Raw genomic sequence first — 21,001 nt, 5'->3', positions numbered from 1 at the left:
GTACTCCTGCCGCAGAATGCCTCAACTGTCAAGACCTTCAAGCAAAAATAACTGTCGCCATGTTGCCCAGATATATCGTTATTGTTACAAGAAGAAGAAGAGAAGAAGAGAAGAAAAGAAAACCTGGCTGATGAGTAATAACCTTGAGCTTCAATATATCATAGTAAGACCAGTAAGAAAAATAGAGAGTATCTTTCTCTTTCTCCATGTAAACAAGTCTGACTAATCTAGATTAATTGTGTTTTTCACTTCACCACTCTACTCCTGAGGTAGATATGGTAACCCTCTATCGCTATATATGCTGCTCAGATCTAACATTATTAGTTACAACTTTCAACAACCAGAAGAAGGGGGAGAAGAAAAGAAATCATGGCTAACAGGTAAATAATCTTTAGCTTCAATGCATCATGGTAAGACCAGTAAGAATGATAGTCTCTCTCTCGCTATTTTTTCCCCTGATCTATGGAATAAATAATAATCCTAATTACCCAGTTATTCAGTTCATAAAAGCAGATACTCTAGAGGTGACTATCTCAATTGATACTTGACTCTTCCCTTCTCTTCTCAATGGGCCATGCAAATTAATCATACATGCCAAGCTCTGGTAGATGTGCAGGTTTCTAGTTAAATAAACAAGTCTGACTGAATCTAGAATAATCAACGACCTCACTGTCCTACTCGTTACTAGTTAGTTGCAAAGAACAGGAAGAAGAAGAAGGAAAAGAAAAGAGAATAGAAAAAAAAAGAATTTGTTGACAGGTAACTTTTAGCTTCAATATCTGATTGATTAAGATCTCTCTCTATTTGTATATATTAAATAAATCTCCAATATGTAGAAAATTCGTCTGTCGTCACTCATGGATGGGCACATTGACTGTGCCTTGTCTTGGATTCCGTCTTTTGAAAAGCCCATGTGAAATGAATATTAAATCTTATGCTGCGAGAATGATTTTTGACCTAAAAAAAAAGAAAAAAAGAAAGAAAAGAAAAGAAAAGAAAAGAAAAGAAAACGAGAGAGCAAGAGAAGGATTTTTTTGTTAATGGTATAAAATAACCTCTATATTACATTAACAAATACATGCCCTGCATGAAGGGTTTATAGATATCGCTATCGCTCATCCAGATTTTACGCCGGAAAACGACTTTTTTTTTTTAAAAAAAAACCTCAACCACTGCAAGTCAACTCAAGTCGAAGTCGACCAACCCTAAAAAAACAACCACGTCCCAACAGCCTCAACCCTCTCCTTCCACCCCTGCCCTTTCGCAAACGGACTATTCCTGCGACGCGCAATCTCCAGCGCCTCAGCACGTTCTTCGGCACTGAACCCGCCATCGAACCGGTCCGAGACGAGATCCATCTCGTCGAGACGCACAAAGCGTGTGCGCTTGATGAGCTTCCATGCCAGGTACATGACCAACATCACGGGCAGCTCGATATAGTAGCTGACGAAGTCGACGGCTTGGAAGTTGGGGCTGAAGGATGACCAGCCCTGCACGAGGACTAGGACGATGTTCAGGACTACAGCTGCGATGGGGCCGTAGGGATAGGTCCAGTTCTTGAAGGGAAGGAGGTGCTCGAGGCCTTGACGCCGTACGGCGGCGCGGAAGCGCAGGGAGGCGAATCCGATGGCGATCCATGATAGTTGGTTGGAGACACCGACGATGCTGTAATCAAGCAGGTAAGTATATATCAGGCAAATTCTTTGGCCAAGCTGGTGAACTCACTTCTGCAACCAGGTCCACAGCTGGCCGGCACCGATATAGCTAGCTCCAAAACACAAGCCGCTGATGGTCGAGGTCGCAAGGACGGCAACCCAGGGGACTTTAAACCGGTTGAGAGTGCCAAAGAAGGCAGGGGCATATCCGTCCACGGCCAGAGTGTACAGCAGCCTCGATCCTGCGAACAGGGCATGGTTGCTCGCGGAGATGACACTGGTCATGACCACGGCGTTGATGAAACTGCCCGCCACAGCGCTGCCCGCCTCCTGGAAGACAATCGTGAAGGGACTGGTTCGACTATTCTTGCTGTCGAGATTGGGATAGGTGTAGGGCACGTTCAGACCAATCATGAGGATCGAAAGAATATAAAAGATTAAGATCCGCCAGAAGACATTCCGCACGACGCGGGGAAGATTCTTGGAGGGATCCTTGGTCTCTCCGGCAGTCACCGCAATGGACTCAGTACCTCCACTGCAAATTCGTCGTTAGAAATATCCATATCCCAGTTTGAAGCTGACGGCACGTACTATGCGAAAGAGGCGGTAACAAAGACAGAGGCAAATCCACCGATGCCACCAACAAATGGAGCGTCGCCAATGTACCAATACTTGGCGCCGATATACTGATGGGTGGTGTTTCCACCGCAGTTGACGGCTATACCGAGAATAATGAATATCTGGTCAAGTTAGTCGTCAATTCAGCCTTCAGCGTGAAAATGCAGCACTCACCACTATAGTAACGACTTTTAAGAAGCTGAGCCAGTACTCCATCTGCACATCAATGGCTATCAGCATCCAGCATAGAAGATCAAGGAAAGCAAACGTGATGTGCTTACCTCACCGTACGCTCTCACGGAAACGATGTTCAAGGCAATCACGACAAACAGGAAGATCAGACTGATGGCCCAACCGGGGAAGTTGTCTGTCCAATACTGCAGAAGCAGCTGAAGGGCAATCAGATCGGAAGCAGTAGAAACGGCATCGTTGAACCAGTAATTCCAGGTCAAAGCGAAACCAAACGCGTCATCGACAAAGCGACTGAATGCATCAATTAGCAATGACCGAAGCCATACGTCAATTTGATATGAGACAGAGATCAAGAATATAGGAACAAAAGACCAGCACTGGTCACTGGCATACTCACCCCGCAAAGGTACAAAACGACCCAGCCACAGGGACAAACGCCGCCATTTCGCCCAGGGAGAGCATCGTGACAAAGACAATAGCACCGACAATAGCATAGGAGATGAGAATCGAAGCCGGCCCTCCGGTGGCCAGCGACTTGCCCGTACCAAGAAACAAGCCCGTCCCAATGGTGCCTCCGATGGCAATCATCTGGACCTGACGAGCGGACAATTTGCGCGCCAGCTTGTCCGCGACGACCACGCGGGGGGTTCCATCCTCGTCAATGGCGTTGGGGGAGTACTCCTGAGCAGCATGAAGCTTTTCTGCTGGCGGAAGATGCTTTTCAACGTCGTGATCCGCCATGATGTGTCGTTGCTACTGATCGGTTCTTGGATATAATTCAGACAAATCCTCGTGCAATCCACCTCTTGTCTATCCTTAGTTTTGAACAAAAAAGGGCACCCACTCAGACCACATCCACCACTATGGAAGTAGCAAATCGAAAAGTGCAGACCGAAACACCCTGGAAAAGTTGAATAAACGCTGTAGAGCAGTGTCACGTGTTCTGGCGTAGGAGATTGATCGCCTAGATCGACAGACAGATATCAATTGAGATCAATCGATCTGGCCACTTCTACCCAATCTGCGACTGTAAAAGATATGTCGCGCTGAAGTCCCTCAGAGTCCAATGAAAAAAAAAAAGACTCCGTATGCAGTAGCTGAAGCACTACAATAGACCTGCAGCACGCAGACACCGGGATCCACACAGCAGACAGGCAGATCTGGAGACAGATCTGGGGACAGCGGATCAGAAAGGATACCCACGTTCGATCGAATGAAACGAGGATCAATTGAGATCAAGAAAGCAAGGAAAGAAGCAAGATCAATCTTTTCACATTCACTATAGGATATGTCCCCTGTCTGTCTGTCCCCTGTATATCACATAGGATAAATACAAGTAAAAAAAAAGGAAACGAAAGAAAAGCCATAAAAAATTATTCTCTGTCTGCCTTGAACGTTTTCCTCCAACCAGTAATGACATTGGAGTACTCCGTATATCCATGGATGGTTAGTTCGCCCTGACGATCAGGATAGCTTCGATTGCGTGATCGCCTTTGCGTGTCAATCCTTCCAATGGATTATTAATAATTTTTTTCAGGAATCCAGCTAACTAATTAAGCTTTTCGTTGGCAGCTTGTCAATCGAAAGATCTGGTTCCAGTTAGGTAAGAATAAACGGGAAAGGAAAGGTTTTTTTTTCTGCCCCGCAAATTAATTGGCCTGCCTGCCTGATTGAGGTTACGGTCTGGCCAAGACCTTCTATTCTTTCTTCTAATCTTCTAATGGCGACTAATCACCCATTAATTTTTTTTTGCTATTCGTGGAATGATTGATTGAGGGTTACAATCGATATTAATAAACAATGCCATGTCACAGTTTCAGTCTTTGTCTTACTTAGTAGGTAGGTAGTAGTAGAAACAGAAGGGAGGTGAAAAAAGTAACTCCGTACCTAATACGGGGGGGGGGGGGGGGGGGGGAGACGTTGCCAAGACGGAAAGTTCTTAGTTCACTAAACGCCATTTTTATACTTTCAGTCCAATCGAATTAGTGGACTGTGGACTCTTAAGATCTCTCCACCAGGAATGGCAACCAGGAATGGCAATAAATCCAGCAGACATACGGAGTAGTACCACAATTAAGGAAAGAGTTTGTTCCCAACTTGCATAGAAATTATGTACATACCTACGTATAGTACACACAGCACGTACAGCACAGCGCATTGCAAGATCCCCAAACAAAAACAACATTGTTAAAGCGTTAAAGCGGTATAATAACATCGACTTTTCCGTCCCAGGTACTCCGAGAAATGCAGCATAGGGAATGTGCAGTATGGTATAAACAAAGTAATAAATAAAACAAACAACATATTCATTCCAACAGACCAGTCGCCAGAGCCTCGAGATCCTCCAGCGTATTGACCTCCACCGGTTCTCCAGGAGCCTTCTCGTGGGAACGTTTGGAACGCTTGGCTGGGCGTTTCTTGGTCTCTTCTTCATCAGAGGAAGCGTCCTCGAACCACTTCTTCTGCCGTTTCGGTGGAGGGGCCTCTTCTTCATGGTCTTCTTCGTGGTCTTGATCATAGTCTTGATCACGGTCAGAGACGCTCGCCATATCAACATCCGCACCGTCTTCTTCCTCTTCGTCATACGGCGCCAGCACAGCACGCGGCCCAGATTGCTGCTCAGCCAACTCCCTCTCGCGGGCCTTCCGCTTCTCCTTCTTCTCTTTCCGCTTCTGTTTCGCGATCTCCTTATCTTCGATATCAGCCTGTCTCGTCTTCTCGGCCTCGGCCTCCAAGAACTTGGCCCTCTGTTCGTTGGGATCACCGCGCGCCTTGAACTTTTCTTCATCTTCCATCTCGTAGACTTCGTGGGGATTGCCGTCCTCGTCGTAGATCAACTTGGTTCCCTTGCCCTTGTATTTGAGCAGTTTCTTCTTAGACTTGAGTAGCTTCTCGCGGCGCTTCGAGTCGATGACCAGCGGCTCCTTGCCGTCGATATGGACCACCTTCACATCCTTCCTCACACTGCTCGCCTCCGATATACTATCCAACCCGTCAGTGAGACCTTCGTCGCCGGCTTCGTACCGACGCTTCACCGAGAGGAACTCGTCATCTTCATCTGCTTCTTGGGTATCCCCATTGGCTTGGGCTGCCACCGCAGTCCCGTCGTCGTTGATAAGTTTCGAGTAATGATCCGCCAACACGTCCTGGTTGCGTCTCTCAAACATACGGTCATATTTCGTTCTGACCTCGCCCTTCTTCTTGGCCTTCTTCTCGCCGTCCTCGCCCGACTCGTCCTCGCTCAATAGCGCGTTCAGAGCTCGGGGCTTGTTCTTTAGAGCTTTGCTGTCCTCTCCCTTGATGAACTTGATACGAGGGGCTCCGGGAAGTCCCAGACTAGCCGCATACTCCTCCAACGGCAGCTCTTTCACTTTGAAGACTTCTTTGTCCTTCTGAAGATAGACAGATTTGACATAGGAGATGAAGGCCTTCTGACCAAGATACTTCAGTTCCGGGTCCTTGAAGCACATATTCTGCAATTGATCCTTAATGCTCTGCTTTTTCTTGGCTTTCACATTGATCCGCTCGATCGGGACCTTCTTCTGCTCGAGCCGTTTCAGCATCGCCTCCTCCTCAGTCGGGTCCAGGAAGAGGACCGCCCGTCCATTCCTCTCGTATCGAGCCGTCCGTCCGACTCGATGAATGTAGGTATCAGCGTCTTCAGGGCAGTCCACCTGGATGACCCAGTCCACGGCGGGAAAGTCCAAGCCGCGTGCCGCAACATCCGTCGCAAAAAGAACTGCGTACTTAGCTTGCGAGAATCGGGTGGTAATGTCCAGTCGCCCACCCTGCTTCTGTCGGCCATGTAGGTGGAGCAATGGAACACCGGGTTGAAGGTGCCGGAACGACTCGTATACGAACCGCACCTGTTTCCCGGAAGACAAGAACACCAACGTCTTGGCCTTCAGATTGCTCCGGATAAAGCTCCACAAAATATCCAGTTTCTGAGGTAGCGGGGTTATCACGTAATGCTGCTGAAGCGTCGAGGGGGTAGCGGTCTCGGCGGATTCGTGGACGGCAACGTATTCAGGATCCTGGAGACTCAAACGCGCCAGATCGGAAACTTTTTTCGTCTGCGTCGCACTAAACAGCAGGGTCTGGCGTTCTTTCGGCAGGTGCTCAATGATCGCATCCACCGTCTGTTGGAAACCCATGTCCATGATGCGATCTGCCTCGTCCAGAACCAACATCTGTAGATTGTACACGTCGAGATCAGCAGTCTGGTCCAGGTGCTGCAGCATCCGCCCTGGGGTGCAGACGAGAATGTTCATTCTCCCGAGACGTTCCTGCTCCTCGCGCAGACTCTTGCCGCCGATGACCAAGCCGGCGGAAAACGTGTGGTATCGGCCAATCTTCCGCAGGACCTCGAAGATCTGGATGGCCAATTCGCGAGTCGGAGAGAGAATCAGGGCTCCCAGGCCGTCGTATTCGGTCCATTGCTTTCGATATAAGTTTTCGAGAACCGGAACCAGGAACGCCAACGTCTTTCCGCTGCCCGTTTTTGCAGCTCCTAGAATATCCTTTCCCTTGAGAGCAAAGGGAATGGCACGAGATTGGATATCCGTTAGCGTCTTAAAATGAGAAGCTGACAGACCGGAGGCAGTGGGTTCAGAAAGAGGGAGTTCGGAGAAGGATTCGAGTCGGATCTTGGGATCGAGCTCCTCCACACGCTGGCCGAGCGAGGCCAGCTCTTCTTCGTTCCTTTTTCGCTTGAGCTTCCGTGGATTCTGCAGGACAGGCTTGGGACCCTGTCGGCCCTGGCGAGGACCCCGTGCAGGAGCCATGGGGGAGAGAGCGTTGGAAATTTCGCATGCGATGCTTCCAGATGGTGTAGACATGAATGTGCCGTAATTTTTTTTGCGGTGGCTTAGTCAGCACTGCGATAAGAACTGACGCCGCGGAACGAAGGTTATCGCAATAATCAGCTCGACCGACACGAGACGAATCCCCACTCTCCAGTCTCCTTTATCGATCAGCTTCCCAGGGGGTTTGCGCCTTTTTCCACGACCAGCAGTGTCTGCGAGAATGGCACAAGACGACGAGAAGGATGCTCTTGAGGCTCTCGAGAAGGAAGCGTCGGAGTTCACTAAGGTATGTCGACTACAGCGTCGCCGCCACCCATTCCGTAGCGGCTTTGCTGACACGCGACCACTGGCAGGATGCAGAGATAGATCGAATCCGAAAGGCATTCCCGCTGGATGCGTAAGTCTTTCGTCCATCTACTTTTGCAGTATTCTTCATTGCTAACAAGATTAAAAGCTACGCCGTTCTCGACCTCCAGCCGGGTGTGCCTGAATCCGACATCAAGCTTCAATACCGCAAGAAATCCCTTCTGATCCACCCGGACAAGACCAAGAATCCCTTGGCACCGGATGCCTTCGACCGGCTAAAAAAGGCACAGCAAACCTTGCTCGATGAGAAGGCGCGCGCGCACCTGGACGAATGTATCGCGGACGCGCGACGGCTTCTGATCCGGGAGCACAAGTACACGCTCGACTCGCCGGAGCTCAAGACGGAGGAGTTCAAGGCGGAATGGCGGCAGAAGACGGTCGAAGTGCTGCTCGAGGAGGAGGCGCGTCGACGGCGGCAGATGAAGGCGAAGATGCAGGAGGAAGGCCGCGAGAAGCGGAAGGAGGAAGAGGAGATGGAGGCGCGCAAGCGCAAGCGCGAAGCGGAGAAGGCGTGGGAAGAGACGCGAGAGGAAAGAATCGAGAGCTGGCGAGACTGGCAGAAGAAGAAGGACAAAGTTGAGGGGGGAAAGAAGAAGAAAAAGATGAAGGTCCTCGGATGACGATACTCCCGAGGACCTTTTTCTTACGAACGACTTCACACGGGCTTTGTTTTGTTCAATGATAGGTAATAATTTGTCTCATCAACCAAGGCGTCACGGGAAGGAAGAACGGTAAACGGACTGTACTGTACATGTATACTATATTACACACAGGCAATTGTATTTAATTAGACAAATATATCTAATTAACCACATCAGTCACACTTCTAGGCGAAACAAGTAGAATTTCTCGATGCAAAAGAAACAAAAGGGAACATCTCTGCAGAGAACTATAGAAACTGGGTATCTTCCATTCTCAGACTTCTCTCACCCTCTGGAGTTCTCTCTCTTTCTCTCTCTCTCTCTCTCTCTCTCTCTCTGTGGGTTATTGTTAATTATCTCCAACAGACTCAAAACAAATCCATCAAAAAGAACCAAGGACTAGGTAGTGAGTAGATAGATGACGATAAGTCCGTCTCAGCATTGTATCAGACTTTCACGTGTCCGGCGGGGTTTGGATCATGCTTCCAGATCCAGAAGTTGACAATGGGATATTACTAACTGCAGGGCTGCATGCGGTGGTGTCAATAATTAATTAATTGAGCTAGCTCTAGTCCTAGTCCTAGTCCTAGTTAACATTTATTCAATTCAATCAATCAATCAGATAAATAGCATATCATCATCGATAAATAAACAGACAAGCATATCCACTTTATCTGATCATTACTACTTAAGCACCAAACTCCACTAGGACTTCCGTTCCGGACCCCCGCTACCGCTGCCGCTGCTGCTGCTTGCTAATTGCGGTGGGTTATTAAAGTACGGATAACTTAGGCGCATTCCGGCCTCCGAAATTCCACGGCGGGGACAGCAAGTGAGCAAGTGAGTGTGGGTAAGGCTGTCGCAGTTTCAGACGTAGAATAGCTACTGTTCCTTTTCTCATTGACTCTAAATACTTTCATTATTAGTCGTCAACGAGAGTACTAATGGAACGAGACGGACGCTGATTCATTGGAAGCAATTATTATCTTACCTGCATAATCATCCTAATCCTATCGTGTTTTCAGCTTTCCCTTATCGTCGTCATCCTCCCCTTCTCCTCTCACTCCGGATTCCGCTCCTATGGATAACCTCGATTGTCATCCTCCGTCATGACTGACTCTCCTTCTCTGGCGGCGCATCCCGTTGCTGCTGCGGGGCTTGCCAACGGCGTCACGGCGCCCTCGTCTTCAACAGCGACGGCGACCAAGACAGAGCAGCTGAACGAGCAATCGGCTGCAATCGGCGAAGAGCAACGACCAGACCAACTCCCTCCCGAATCGTCAGGAGATAGAGATAGCAGCGACCCCTCCATCCCCCCTCTGCATGTCGTCGTGGCCGACCTCCACCATCGCGTGCAGTCCTTCCTATCCGAATCCTTCCCCGCGGACTCCCTCCTCGCCCGCGTCCAGAACCAGACCCGCATCTCGCTCTCGGTGATCCAGACGGCGCTGTCGCGATATTCGCTGCGGGAATTGTCCCTGTCATACAATGGCGGGAAAGACTGTCTGGTTCTCTTGATCCTGTTCCTGGCGAGTCTGCATCCATTACACGACGACCAGGGAATCACCACGATCCCCGCCATCTATGCGTTGCCGCCGCACCCGTTCGCATCCGTGGAGGACTTTGTCCGCTCGTCCTCTCGACAATACCACCTCTCATTGACGAGATACACCACCGACCCTCCCCGGACGACGCTCCGGTCCGCGTTTGAGTCGTATCTCTCGCTCAACCCCTCCATCAAGGCCATCTTCGTGGGCACGCGCCGGACGGACCCGCACGGCGCGAAGCTGACACATTTCGACCGGACCGACCACGGCTGGCCGGATTTCGTCCGCATCCACCCGGTCATCGACTGGCACTATGCCGAGATCTGGGCGTTTATCCGGCATCTGGGTATCCCATACTGTTCGCTCTACGATGAAGGGTACACCAGCCTGGGAGGCACCAATGATACCCATCCGAATCCGAAGCTGAGAGTGGATGCCACGGGCAGTTCCTCAGGCGAGCAGCAGACCTATCGACCCGCCTATGAATTGACTGAGGATGACGAGGAGAGGTTAGGGAGACATTGATGAACCACAGCAAGGAAAGGAGGAAGGCATTGAGTATTATACCTGGATCCTTTCACAAGAGACAAACGAGGAATACCCACTTGGATGTGCATGACACGTATATACCACGCGTATATGAATCGGAACGCGTCTGTCGAGTTCTTTGCAATAGACCTGTTTTGATTATGAATTGTGCTTGTCATTTTTCTTGTCTACGCTCGGTGGCTTGATGACTTGAAACGCAGTTGGCAACTAGGATGTTTTCTCATTATTATTAGACCTAGCTGACTGTTTTTCATTAAGCATACAGCGTTTGCTGTTGAAAAATCACAATTTCTCTCAGTCTTCCCTCCCTTTTTCGCCATTCTGTAACCCCGATGAAAACATTATGAATCTCCCCAGTTAAAGACAAATCATCTGAAAGCTGCATGGTGTCGAAGAGACTAGACCATGTAGACATTACAAACTAACAACACAAACCACTGTCAATCTGGTAAAACCCCCGTGATAGAAAACAGTCTGGATCAACGGGCGGACTCCCATAATCATAAGTAACAACGCGAACAAACGCCGAACCTGATAAAACTCCCGTGATAGATGCAATTTGGATCAACGGGTACACTCCCATAATCACAAGTAACAACGCAAACAAAAGCTGAATCTCATAAAAGCTCCCGTGTGATAGATGCAATTTGGATCAACGGGTAGACTTCACCGTCACAATCTGGAAAAACATACTCACCATATCACAATACTAACCTGCAAAGGATATTCCGATCTGATTTCATTCTCATGAATGTGTCACCCATGTAGGAAAGGCACAGCTAAGTCTGCGACGAAGTGGGGAAAAAATGTCAGCATCCGTAACGGACATCCGCACCATAAGAGGCGACTAAACGGAAGACTTCGGGGAAGACTCATGGATCTCCTTGCGAGAAGCGACAGGCGAAACAGAACTCGCTTTCTCCTTCTTGGGGCTTGGAGTACGAGTCTGGCTCATCGCCATCGGGGGAACGGTCTTCGGAGATGCCGCAGGTTGATGGTTCTCAGCCAAGGTACTGGGGGTCATAGACGCAAGCCGTCCCCGAAAGGCAGGAGTGTTCTCGATATTGGCCAGTGGAGTACGAGAAGACCACGAGTTCAAACCACGCTTGTTGCCGGAACTTTTCAGCACCGGGCCGCTAGAAGACACGTTAGAGATACTGAAATGGCAGGAACCTTGAAGGGCCTTCGTACGATGGTGAGATAGTTGTAGCGGGAGTCCACACGGGTCCAGCACCCACTGGAGACTGGTAGCTCATCGGCGAGCCGGGGCTGGCCTGCGAGATACCATGTGCAAGACGGGACGTCGAGGGAGACGGGGTGGAACCCTGGACCACCTCGACCGAATAATTGTACTCACCAGCCCGATAAGCACGGCGTTCGTTGCTCTGCTGTTTGAGCAGCTTCTGGGCTTTAGTATCAGCAAAGCGAAGAAGCAGCTTGACGCCATCTTTGCCCGGGATGTTGTGGAATTGAGCCAAGACACTCTCGGCGATTTCACGAGTTTCGAAGCTGCAGAACACAGTCAGCCTCTAAACAAGTAACAAGTACGTGGAAGAACGAAATCACCGAGCAAATCCAACTTCCTTGCTCACGCCGGTCTTCTCATCGCGACTGATCTTCTCGGAAACAACGCGATACGGCTCGAAATGGCGGCGAAGGTCCTTGGACATTAGGGTTAAAATCAAGAGAGAGAATCAGAAAGGGAAGGATCTTTTCTCACCGCTTCGGACCAGGTAATCGGAACGTTAGTGCAATAGATGTTTGTGGAATTTTTATCTTCGAGGTCCTTCAGACGAGAATTACGAGATTTCTGGGGGATGTTAATAGTCGTGAAGGCATCGTGAGATGCATGCAACGTACCTGAGCAAAACTAGCCTGGTATCCGAGGTAGAAGAAACCACGGATGCAATTCTCGCAGGCATCGAAGTTGAAGAACTGAACGAAAGCGAAGCTATACCACTACATCAGTATGCCTGAGGCTAAACGAAGACATCCAGCGAGACCAACCCTTTGCACATCCCAGTCTCCAGATCCACTATGGCTTTGCAACGTTCAATCTGACCAAAGCGCGAAGCATATCCATGCAACATTTCATCGGTGGTTTCTGGGAGGAAACCGCGAATGTAAACGTTGGTGATACCCTCGCGATTTTCAAGACACTTGGCGAGTGTCAGATCAGAGGAATTGGTCCACATCGCTGGCACGGCACGGGGAATTGGAGGGTCCTGCTGAGTAAGAGCCTCGAGGTCCTGAATAACATAACCGGTAGAAGTTTTCATCATCTGATACTGCGGACAGGGCTGCGGAATGTGGAGGGGCGGCATGTTCATGGGGAACCCGGTCAAGGAAGTACGCTCCACCGGGCCCGCAGAAGGATGAAAGTTGTTGTGATCACCCATAGGATTCACGGAAGCCTTGGACTCCTCAGCGGAGGACCAGGAGCCCTGGCGTGGGCCATTGAGTGCCGGCACGTCGCCATTATTCAAGGGGAAAGGCCAGGAATATCCTGGGAAGGCACCAGGAGTAATAGGCGTACCGGCCACAAAGCCCGGGTAATAGATACTCGGTGGCACTGGCGGCACAAATGGGTTGATCTGCTCATGACCAGGGAGCTGAGGCTGGCCGAAATGATTAGCATGCGGCATGCCGCTGATCATGCCCCCGCCTGGAAGCATCATAGACTGTCCGTTGCAAGGAGGCCGCTGAAATCCCGGCAGCTCAACATTCGGAGCCACAGGGGAGCTGAGATTCGCCCTGAGGTTACCGTACCTGGGACCGAGACGTGCAATTGGCGGATTCAGTCCACTGGGAACATGAGTGCCAACAGCATTGGTCGTCGGACGGGGGCCAACGGACGTGTCATGGGAGCCCTGAACCGTAGCATAAGGAATATGGGTTGCGGCGTCCCGATGCTGGGGTTCAGCCTGGAAAGGCTGAGCTTGGTCAGATTCACCCATGGGAACCTGCTGCGAGTTCTGGGTGTTCATGGCGAGTGTCTGGAGATATTTCAGCACAAATCCAGTCTATCCCAGGCCAGAGCACAAGCCGCAAGGCAATGAGGATGGGTTGAATACGGCACTTAGGACACGAGGACACGCGGAAATGAGGACAAAAAACAGAATTTACAAAGCAGAAACCAGAAGAAATCACACTTGAGAGCTCTTTTGCGGATCTTATACTCACGTTTGACTTTGAACACAAACGAATGAGATGAATATTGATGGATACGTCGAAGAGTCGACCCGGCAAGCTTCCCTTGGAGTTCGGGAGCTCGAATGGAATGATCCGGGACTTGCTCGACTTCTTTTACAAAAGAAGGGAGAACGATAAGCAAGAGAATAAGTAGAAGGACTAGAAGGAGTAGAATGAGGAGTATGAGTACTGTTTTTGATGATTCGAGCTCGGTTCTCGTCTCTGCTTGATGAAAACCGATGGACGCGTAAAGGAAGAAGAGGAAGGAAAGGAAAAGAAGGTGGGAAGCGGAGGGCGGCTGGGGGCATGACACGGGGGAGATTCTGGCAGACGAGTCCAATCTGGGAAGGAGCATGACCTCCCTTCGGGCCCTCAGCAGGTAGTAGCAGCCCTACGGCATGGAGTCTCTCCAGAGAGCAACAGCAAAGTCATTCTCGAATGATATTGCTAGATGTCCAACGTTGAAGGCAAATACTCGTCTTCTCTCCTGATCCTAGGATCTGCCATGCAGATCTGTTTGTTGCATGCTTTATGCCATTCGCATGCTTCGCAAAGGCCAATTGCAATGTGCCGGGACCTCGGCGTAGTATCTTGAGCACGCAAGACATCTTCAACACAATTCATAATGGCTGAAAGATTTCGGTATCTGTTGCCATTGTTCCTTCTTGCGTTGGTGTTGAACACAGCTGACCTGATGAGGAACAAAGATAGAAAGCCTGTCAAGCCACACGTCGGCGAGCATCCATGATTGCCAGAACATTCACACGAGCAGCGTCAACAGGCAAATATTGACACTTCACATTAGTCAAGACTGACTTTTGTGCAGTCAATGTTCCTTTGAGAAGTTGAGGATTTTGCTGCTTCCAGTGTGCAGCTATCACGTCTGTTCTCTCATCATGACACAGAGAAGTCTCCAATGCAACAGGCTATGAAACCTGGGCCTCACAACCTGTGCTGTGAGTCATATCACAAAGAACAAGAGACTGTGTTCTGAGGGAGACAGCCACGTCCCAGAACCATGGTTATAGCCCTTTCTGAGCCTGCAGAAAAGGTTAGTTCAACCTATTCAGACTGATTTGAAGTGTTGGTATCATTCTCATTGCTCACCTGAAGAAACAAAGTCTCTTCTCTGTCCAGATTGCTGACATGCTCTTCATCTGTTATCACAGGTTGCCCAGACGTGCCTGGATGGACGTTGATGAAAGCATGGAATGTTTCCGTCCCCGGTCGGAAAAATTCCTCGTGCCCTGCTGGATTATCTTTGGCCTAAAGCCGATGTCCTCCCGCGTTATTTCCGAATAACTAGCCGATCCCGAGGTCGGCTTTTGTTGCCGATTTGGACAGTCTAGCCACATGGTGTGCATGAGTAGGAGATCAATAGATGGTGACAATAGATGGTGATACCATGACAGAAATCTTATGCCATAACCTCTAAGACTTATATGACTAATGAACCTATGTATTGTGTAGATCAAACCCCCCAAGAAGATGACTCATTGTCAACACCGAGACACCATCACAGCCAGCGAACAGTCCACTAGTCCATTGTTGAATCCACACCCTCCGAATACCTTCCTTCCGTTTGCTGCATAGATATCTATCAGAAGAGTCTCTGCCTCCCATAACCAAGTGCTATATTGGAGCTGGCCAGGCTGCTCATAAAACTAGACTTGATATAACCCATGGATCACCATGATCACGCCTATCCAACTGAGTACACGTGAAAAATCATTGACTCGAAGAGAAACAAATCAAAAAGAGGAAGAATAAATACGTATGTCCCTCGCACAGATTTAATAATTTTACGACAGATGAAGAAAAAAAAAGGGAAAAAAAAAAGAAAAAGAAAATCTATTCGGGGAAAAAGGTCGACGAGGCAATCATGACCACACATCCTCTTGGTATGTCCCATTGCTTCGCATGTGCTTGACAATGTCCTCGCCCTTCTCTGGCGATAGGCCACGTTGCTCCGCGATAATCTGGCCCAAGACGACATTGACTTCGCGCGCCATGTGCGCGGCGTCACCACAGACGTAGATGTTAGCCTTTTGTTGCAGCAGCTCATTGACCAGGGCAGCATTTTCGCGCAACCTGTGTTGCACATAGACTTTCTCCGGGCCTTCCCGAGAGAATGCTGTGAAGAGTTTGAACGAGTCTCCGAGCTTTTCTTCATAGGCCTAGATAAATAGATCACGTGTCAGTGGCAGAGAGAGGAGAAAAAAAAAAGGTGAGAGATGGTAGAAAATGGACAGGGAGACGGAAAGACATACCTTCCATTCATCTTTGTACAAAAAGTCCTCATTGCGATTCCTGCAGCCGAAGAAGAGAACCGTGGTCCCGACTTTTTCTCCCTGGGCGGCCAGCGCGGCACGTTCCTGGATGAATCCGCGGAAGGGGGCGACGCCAGTGCCGGGACCGATCATAATGATGGGTTTGGATGGATCCGATGGGAGCTTGAAGTTCGAGTGACGCACGTGCACCGGGACACGAATGCCATCATACTTGTTCCTCGGGCCAGCGATGGCGTAAGTCAGGCTGTGGGGGTCGGGGTTCGGGTCGTCATTTTGCTTCTGCTTGAGAGCCAGCAGGTAATTCGTCGTCACTCCCTTGACCACATGGCTTGCACCGGGAAGGCGCACAGACTCGACAACTGCGGTAATGCTGATCTTGTCCTTCTGCACCAGGGAGGAGGAGGAGATCGAGTAGTAACGGGGTTGAATCCGGTTGATGCCTTCGATGAGCAGAGAGAAAGGAACTGACGAGAACGGCTTGGACGTTACACTCTCCAGCGCCTGAGCGATGTTGAAACACTGACTGCTGATCTTTTCCTGAAAATAGTCCTTGTCATTGCCGAGACGAACGAGTTCGGCCTTGGCTTCTTCATCGGGGGCAAACGCGGCGAGGGAGTTGACAAACTGACGAGAGACGGGAGCGCAGATTTCCATGTAGTATCGAACGGCGGCGTCGTAGGTGGTCGGGGTAGGGAAGGGAACCTTGGCGGTCACGTCGAGGCCTTTAATCTTGATCACGGTATCCCGCTTCTGCTCCAGACCGAAAACCCTCAAGAACCGGTCGACCTCCACACCAGCGTTGCTGGGCCAAACAGCAATGTGATCACCGGTTTGATAATGCAACCCACTTCCAGACACATCAATCTCCATGTGCAAGCAGTTCCGATCCTTCACAGTGAAGAGTTCGCGAGACTCGACGATTGGGGCAATGTACGGGTTATGCGCAGAGTAGGGTCCTCGGCCGCCACTCTCGAGATGGCCCAGGTTGGGCTCACCCAAGTACACCGAGTCGTTCTCCGGAGACAGAGTCTCTTCCTCCGTGACCGCGAAGACAGGCTCATACACCGCCTCGCGTTCCTCCAAGCCCAGTTCCTCGGCGAGGGCTGCCCACATGGGCTCTTTCCAGGCCAAAAAGTCTTCTTCCATTGTCCCGGCACCGTCATCACCTTCACCAGCCGCACCGATCCTCTTAGCTCCCAGCCTGGTGAGGGCCTTATCGACATTTCGGACCATCGCGTTGTAGTGCTCGTAGGTGTTGTTTCCCAGACCAAAGGCGACATACTTGAGAGAGGACAGAGGCTTGTCATCGGCAGAGGCGCCACTCTCGAACGAGACGTCCTCTCCGGTGATGAACTGGTAGAACTCGACGGCGTTATCCGTGGGCTCACCCTCGCCATACGTTGCGAGAACGAAGAATGCCACCTTGTCTTCTGGGAACTTGTCCAGGTTGTCATAGTCGTATTCTTCGAGATCGGCGACCATGGTCTTCAGTCCGAATCGCTGAGATCCTTCTTTAGCCAGCCTGGACGCATAGTCCTCCGCCGTACCCGTCTGGGAGCCATAGAAGATCACGCAGTTCTTGCCCGTTTCTTCGAGTTTCTCGATGATGTTCCTGGTCTTGCCCGGCTTGACGCCGTTGGCTGCACCGTACGCGGTGGCGTAGGAATCTTTCTTGACACCCCAGTACGTGCCCTTCGTGAAGTAGGCAACAGTACCGACCAGGAGGACGACCAGGACGATCAGGTCCAGCGTGTCGACCTGTGCCATTGTGTTGGTTTGGAGATGATTGACGGGAGACAGGAGCGACAGGCAGCAGGCGGTGAAGGGGGGTGACGAGGCCACGCCCTCTTCGATGGCACAGAGGTCCCTATTTGCCTCGTTTCCAGTGATGACTGGACAACCCGAAGCAGTCTTGGGACGCAGTTTCGGGTTGGAAGAAGAAACAAAAAATAATAAATTGTGGTCTAGGTGGTCTGATCTGTTAGTTAAAGCAACCTACGGCCCCGGTGGCCGACGGGGGCAAGCACGGACCGACCGAGCCCCAAAAGACCAGCACGGTAACGAATCGCCGCCAAGCCGGACCCAACGCTCAGCTCTTCCGGACCTTCACTAACTGTTAGAACAGCCCCATGCTCAGGAGAGTAATGGTGATCTCAAGAGACGGCGAAGCGAAAGAGAATGCGAATTGCAATGAGCTGTCAAGTTGGGACTAGGAAGTTGCTTATCATATGGACGACGGGTAGACAACGGGCTCATCACGTGGTCAGCGCCGGCAATGCTTGAACCACGGGAATGGGGTTCGGATAGCGAATTCCTCCGTGGGGGATTTCTATTCGAGGAGATGCTTGCTTTCAGGGATCAGGGGTCCTCCAGGTAGTGGCTGCAAGAACGGCCGAATAAATGTGCCGTGTGGGTGTGGAAGGGAATTTGGACAGCACAGGACTCATCCCACTTCACAGCGATTATCGCCAGATGAGGGATAACCCTAATCATCGTAACTACTTTTTGAGGCAAGGTCGTAGGGAGGCAAGATCCCACCCGAGGATGGGGTTTGAGTTTCGGATGAGACCTCCCCACATTGTTGGGGACGATCGAGCACATGCTGACTTGAACAACCTCTCCGATGACGGATAAGGACGAGGTGACGGAGGACTGTGGAAGTAAGAACTGGGTTCAACAGGAAATATTCCTACGGAGTACGTGCTCTATCTGCCTGATCCCTTTGAAGGTTCACGCATTACACAGATGTAATACTCAAGCATACAATTGTACTCCGTATACTCCGTACTCCGTACAGATTGATATTATTCCTTGTAGAGGTACCGGTGAGCTAAATCCACGTTGTTGAATCTTTGCTAGTAAGTAATAGGAAAAATACAGAAACCGGGGTACGAAGGCCATGCCCGAGGTTACGACGGAAACCTTCTCAACACGGCACCCCCTACCGGCAACTTTTGGTCTGTTGAACCATTTCTTCAATTCCATGTACTACTACTGTATCTGAGTCCGAAGTGCTGCCACGACTGCACCTCAATAATAAAATGATCCTGCGAGGCCTTCGCGTCTGTGTTGTTTCGTCTTTTTTTCGGGGCAATTTAATGACCCTCATAGTTCCTTATCGATAAAGCAGATTACGTGGAACCCCCTGTTGTTCCGGAATTCCTGATCATTTGAGCAGTAATTCTTTCTCCATCAAAATTGTATTACGCGGAATCCCACCTATGCAGGATTGTGCTGTATACAGGCTGTAGGTACTAAGACGCATTGTAGGCCTAACGGAAGGAGATTCCGTGATGGCATCAACGAGGTCGACGTTCCGATCGTAAACTTCCGCATCCAGACCCCACACAGAGGACTCATTCCGTCACTCGGATATGCCTTACCTTCAGGGTGTCATCATTGAATTGAGTAGGCATTGTTGACTGGAATAGCCGAAATCCGACCTCTGTGTGGTTATAAAAAGGAAGTTGCACGCGCAACACTACACACTATAAAAAATATAAAAAAAATTTTATAACCCTCCCAGACTCGTCAACAGAATGCACAAACTACTGTTATTAAAATAATAAGGCCCTGAGAACTGCAATACATTTTAATTGTAACATTATGAGAATCGGCTGTGGGCGTCTTGCTGCGTTGATACATATAAAATCAATGATTCAATCCTTCACATAGTATCGTCGGTAATGGAGATGATTTCCAGTCATTGGTACACAGATATCTGGTCTATATGAAATGGACAAATCTCCCTAGATCGAGAATTCTCATGATCGTCTAGATTCCATCGAGCTGAGCGCTTCATAGCAGTTCGTAACTTAAACCAATTCACGTTGCATATAAGTGGATAGATATTGCGGTCCTATTGTATAGTGAAACTTCTTCAGATGTACTTTTAGCTTTCCAGAGTTTATTAGTATAAAATCTGTTGCAACGTCTGGATAGATTCTACAAAAAAAATCCTTTCGAGGTGAAGGTTCTCTATATCTTTTCACCATCCACCGAGCAATTGCTTCAGATATCCAAATCAACGGCTCTCTTCTGGGCTGCATCTTTTCTCACCAGGTGTGTGCTAACGATCTGCAGAATATGCAACCTACGTTGCAAGCAACAGGAGGTGCAGACAGGATGCAACATCTTTATGTCCATAATTTTTCGAGTCGCACAGCTGTATCACACGTGACAGGGGATCTCGCCCATGTATGATTGGCCAGTCGGGAAAGGCATCTGGCTGATCTGCTATTGACTGCACGTGCTCAGTGGGCACCTCGATATTTTGATGCTTTAAAATCACCTAGTGATACATACCTCTCTGGTTTTGCTCGGTAGGTACCTCAGGGATGATAGTATAAGGAATGTTATTCTTATATTACCCCGGTTAGCCTTACTCAACCGTAAAATATGGAGTTCTAGCCATTTAATTAAGTCTGCAAAGCTTTTCAAGTCCGTGAGAACGGGGTGACATATCACTACTGATCGATATTCTGGTGCAGTGATGGCGGGTTGTGATTGATAATAATGATAAATCTAGAGGATGAGTACGTAGTAAAATAACATATTAATCAACGCTGCAAGATCGATTGGCTGTTCTCGAGGGGCTGGTGCGACTTTCTCAGCCACTCAAGGGAGACGCAGCAAGGGCTACCCCGTAGTCTTCGAGAACAATCGCTGTGTTTCGCCCAGCTCCTTGGTGATTGATCGAGCCGCCAGGGGTAAGAACGCCAGGCATGTCATCATTGGATCAGGGGCGAGTGCCTGGCTGCAGATTCCAGCGCCGCAAACACGGAGAGAGCAACGTTTTAGGAGACAGAGCTAGGGCGATTGCCGTCGGGAAGTAACGTGGTCCGCTCTGTGGAGCCGGTGATAGCGTCTCGACAAGACGGCTAAGGTTGTGCCCGACAAGCTCACCTCTTCCATAGTTCAGTCAGTTGAACTGCCTGTCCAGCTCCCTTTTCGCTCTGTGACCAGCCTGCAGGCCCGTTATGGGCACCGAGCAGAGGCATGAAGATTACTCTGTCTACTCTTGGTCCTTCCTCCTCCCAGTGAGCGGTGGCCGCCGTCGTTGAGGATGCAGCATACTCGTGAGTCGCCCTTTGAAACCCGTCTCCGCTTTAGTCCTGCGCCGCTGCCTTGTTACACCTTTGCAGC

General features: G+C 49.8%; 7 protein-coding genes across 7 annotated transcripts in view; 3 read left to right on the top strand and 4 right to left on the bottom strand.

Moving 5' to 3' along the window:
* Window positions 1–1,205: 1,205 nt before the first annotated feature.
* On the bottom strand, window positions 1,206–3,206 carry VTN77DRAFT_406 (uncharacterized protein; the record flags this gene model as incomplete). Its single annotated transcript, XM_069420077.1, has 6 exons — window positions 1,206–1,665; window positions 1,726–2,190; window positions 2,247–2,395; window positions 2,448–2,489; window positions 2,555–2,756; window positions 2,863–3,206. 6 exons carry the CDS (start codon window positions 3,204–3,206, stop codon window positions 1,206–1,208), a joined length of 1,662 nt encoding a protein of 553 aa, XP_069280467.1.
* A 1,565-nt stretch (window positions 3,207–4,771) lies between these two features.
* Window positions 4,772–7,249, bottom strand: VTN77DRAFT_405 (uncharacterized protein; the record flags this gene model as incomplete). The annotated part of the gene is made up of 1 exon (XM_069420066.1): window positions 4,772–7,249. The coding sequence occupies one exon, from the start codon at window positions 7,247–7,249 to the stop codon at window positions 4,772–4,774; it is 2,478 nt and encodes an 825-aa protein (XP_069280466.1).
* A 241-nt stretch (window positions 7,250–7,490) lies between these two features.
* Window positions 7,491–8,256, top strand: VTN77DRAFT_404 (uncharacterized protein; the record flags this gene model as incomplete). The annotated part of the gene is made up of 3 exons (XM_069420055.1): window positions 7,491–7,556; window positions 7,624–7,667; window positions 7,725–8,256. 3 exons carry the CDS (start codon window positions 7,491–7,493, stop codon window positions 8,254–8,256), a joined length of 642 nt encoding a protein of 213 aa, XP_069280465.1.
* Window positions 8,257–9,386: 1,130 nt separating this feature from the next.
* VTN77DRAFT_403 (uncharacterized protein) lies at window positions 9,387–10,349 on the top strand (the record flags this gene model as incomplete). Its single annotated transcript, XM_069420044.1, has 1 exon — window positions 9,387–10,349. One exon carries the CDS (start codon window positions 9,387–9,389, stop codon window positions 10,347–10,349), a length of 963 nt encoding a protein of 320 aa, XP_069280464.1.
* Window positions 10,350–11,220: 871 nt separating this feature from the next.
* Window positions 11,221–13,360, bottom strand: VTN77DRAFT_402 (uncharacterized protein; the record flags this gene model as incomplete). Its single annotated transcript, XM_069420033.1, has 6 exons — window positions 11,221–11,509; window positions 11,565–11,882; window positions 11,940–12,034; window positions 12,094–12,183; window positions 12,234–12,324; window positions 12,381–13,360. 6 exons carry the CDS (start codon window positions 13,358–13,360, stop codon window positions 11,221–11,223), a joined length of 1,863 nt encoding a protein of 620 aa, XP_069280463.1.
* A 2,085-nt stretch (window positions 13,361–15,445) lies between these two features.
* On the bottom strand, window positions 15,446–17,623 carry VTN77DRAFT_401 (uncharacterized protein; the record flags this gene model as incomplete). Its single annotated transcript, XM_069420022.1, has 2 exons — window positions 15,446–15,742; window positions 15,836–17,623. 2 exons carry the CDS (start codon window positions 17,621–17,623, stop codon window positions 15,446–15,448), a joined length of 2,085 nt encoding a protein of 694 aa, XP_069280462.1.
* Window positions 17,624–20,921: 3,298 nt separating this feature from the next.
* VTN77DRAFT_400 (uncharacterized protein) overlaps window positions 20,922–21,001 on the top strand; it is a gene marked incomplete at both ends in the record, with an annotated part of 8,310 nt that continues 8,230 nt past the window's right edge. The window contains one exon of the mRNA XM_069420011.1: window positions 20,922–20,934. Coding sequence (XP_069280461.1) covers window positions 20,922–20,934 — 13 coding nt within the window. The remainder of the gene's footprint in view (window positions 20,935–21,001) is intronic.

Source organism: Rasamsonia byssochlamydoides (genome assembly GCF_041956645.1).
Source record: "Rasamsonia byssochlamydoides strain NRRL 3658 unplaced genomic scaffold VTN77scaffold_10, whole genome shotgun sequence".
Classification (NCBI taxonomy): Eukaryota; Fungi; Ascomycota; class Eurotiomycetes; order Eurotiales; family Trichocomaceae; genus Rasamsonia; species Rasamsonia byssochlamydoides.
The sequence above is the reverse complement of the archived record's forward strand: the minus strand, read 5'-3'. Positions and strand labels throughout refer to the sequence as shown.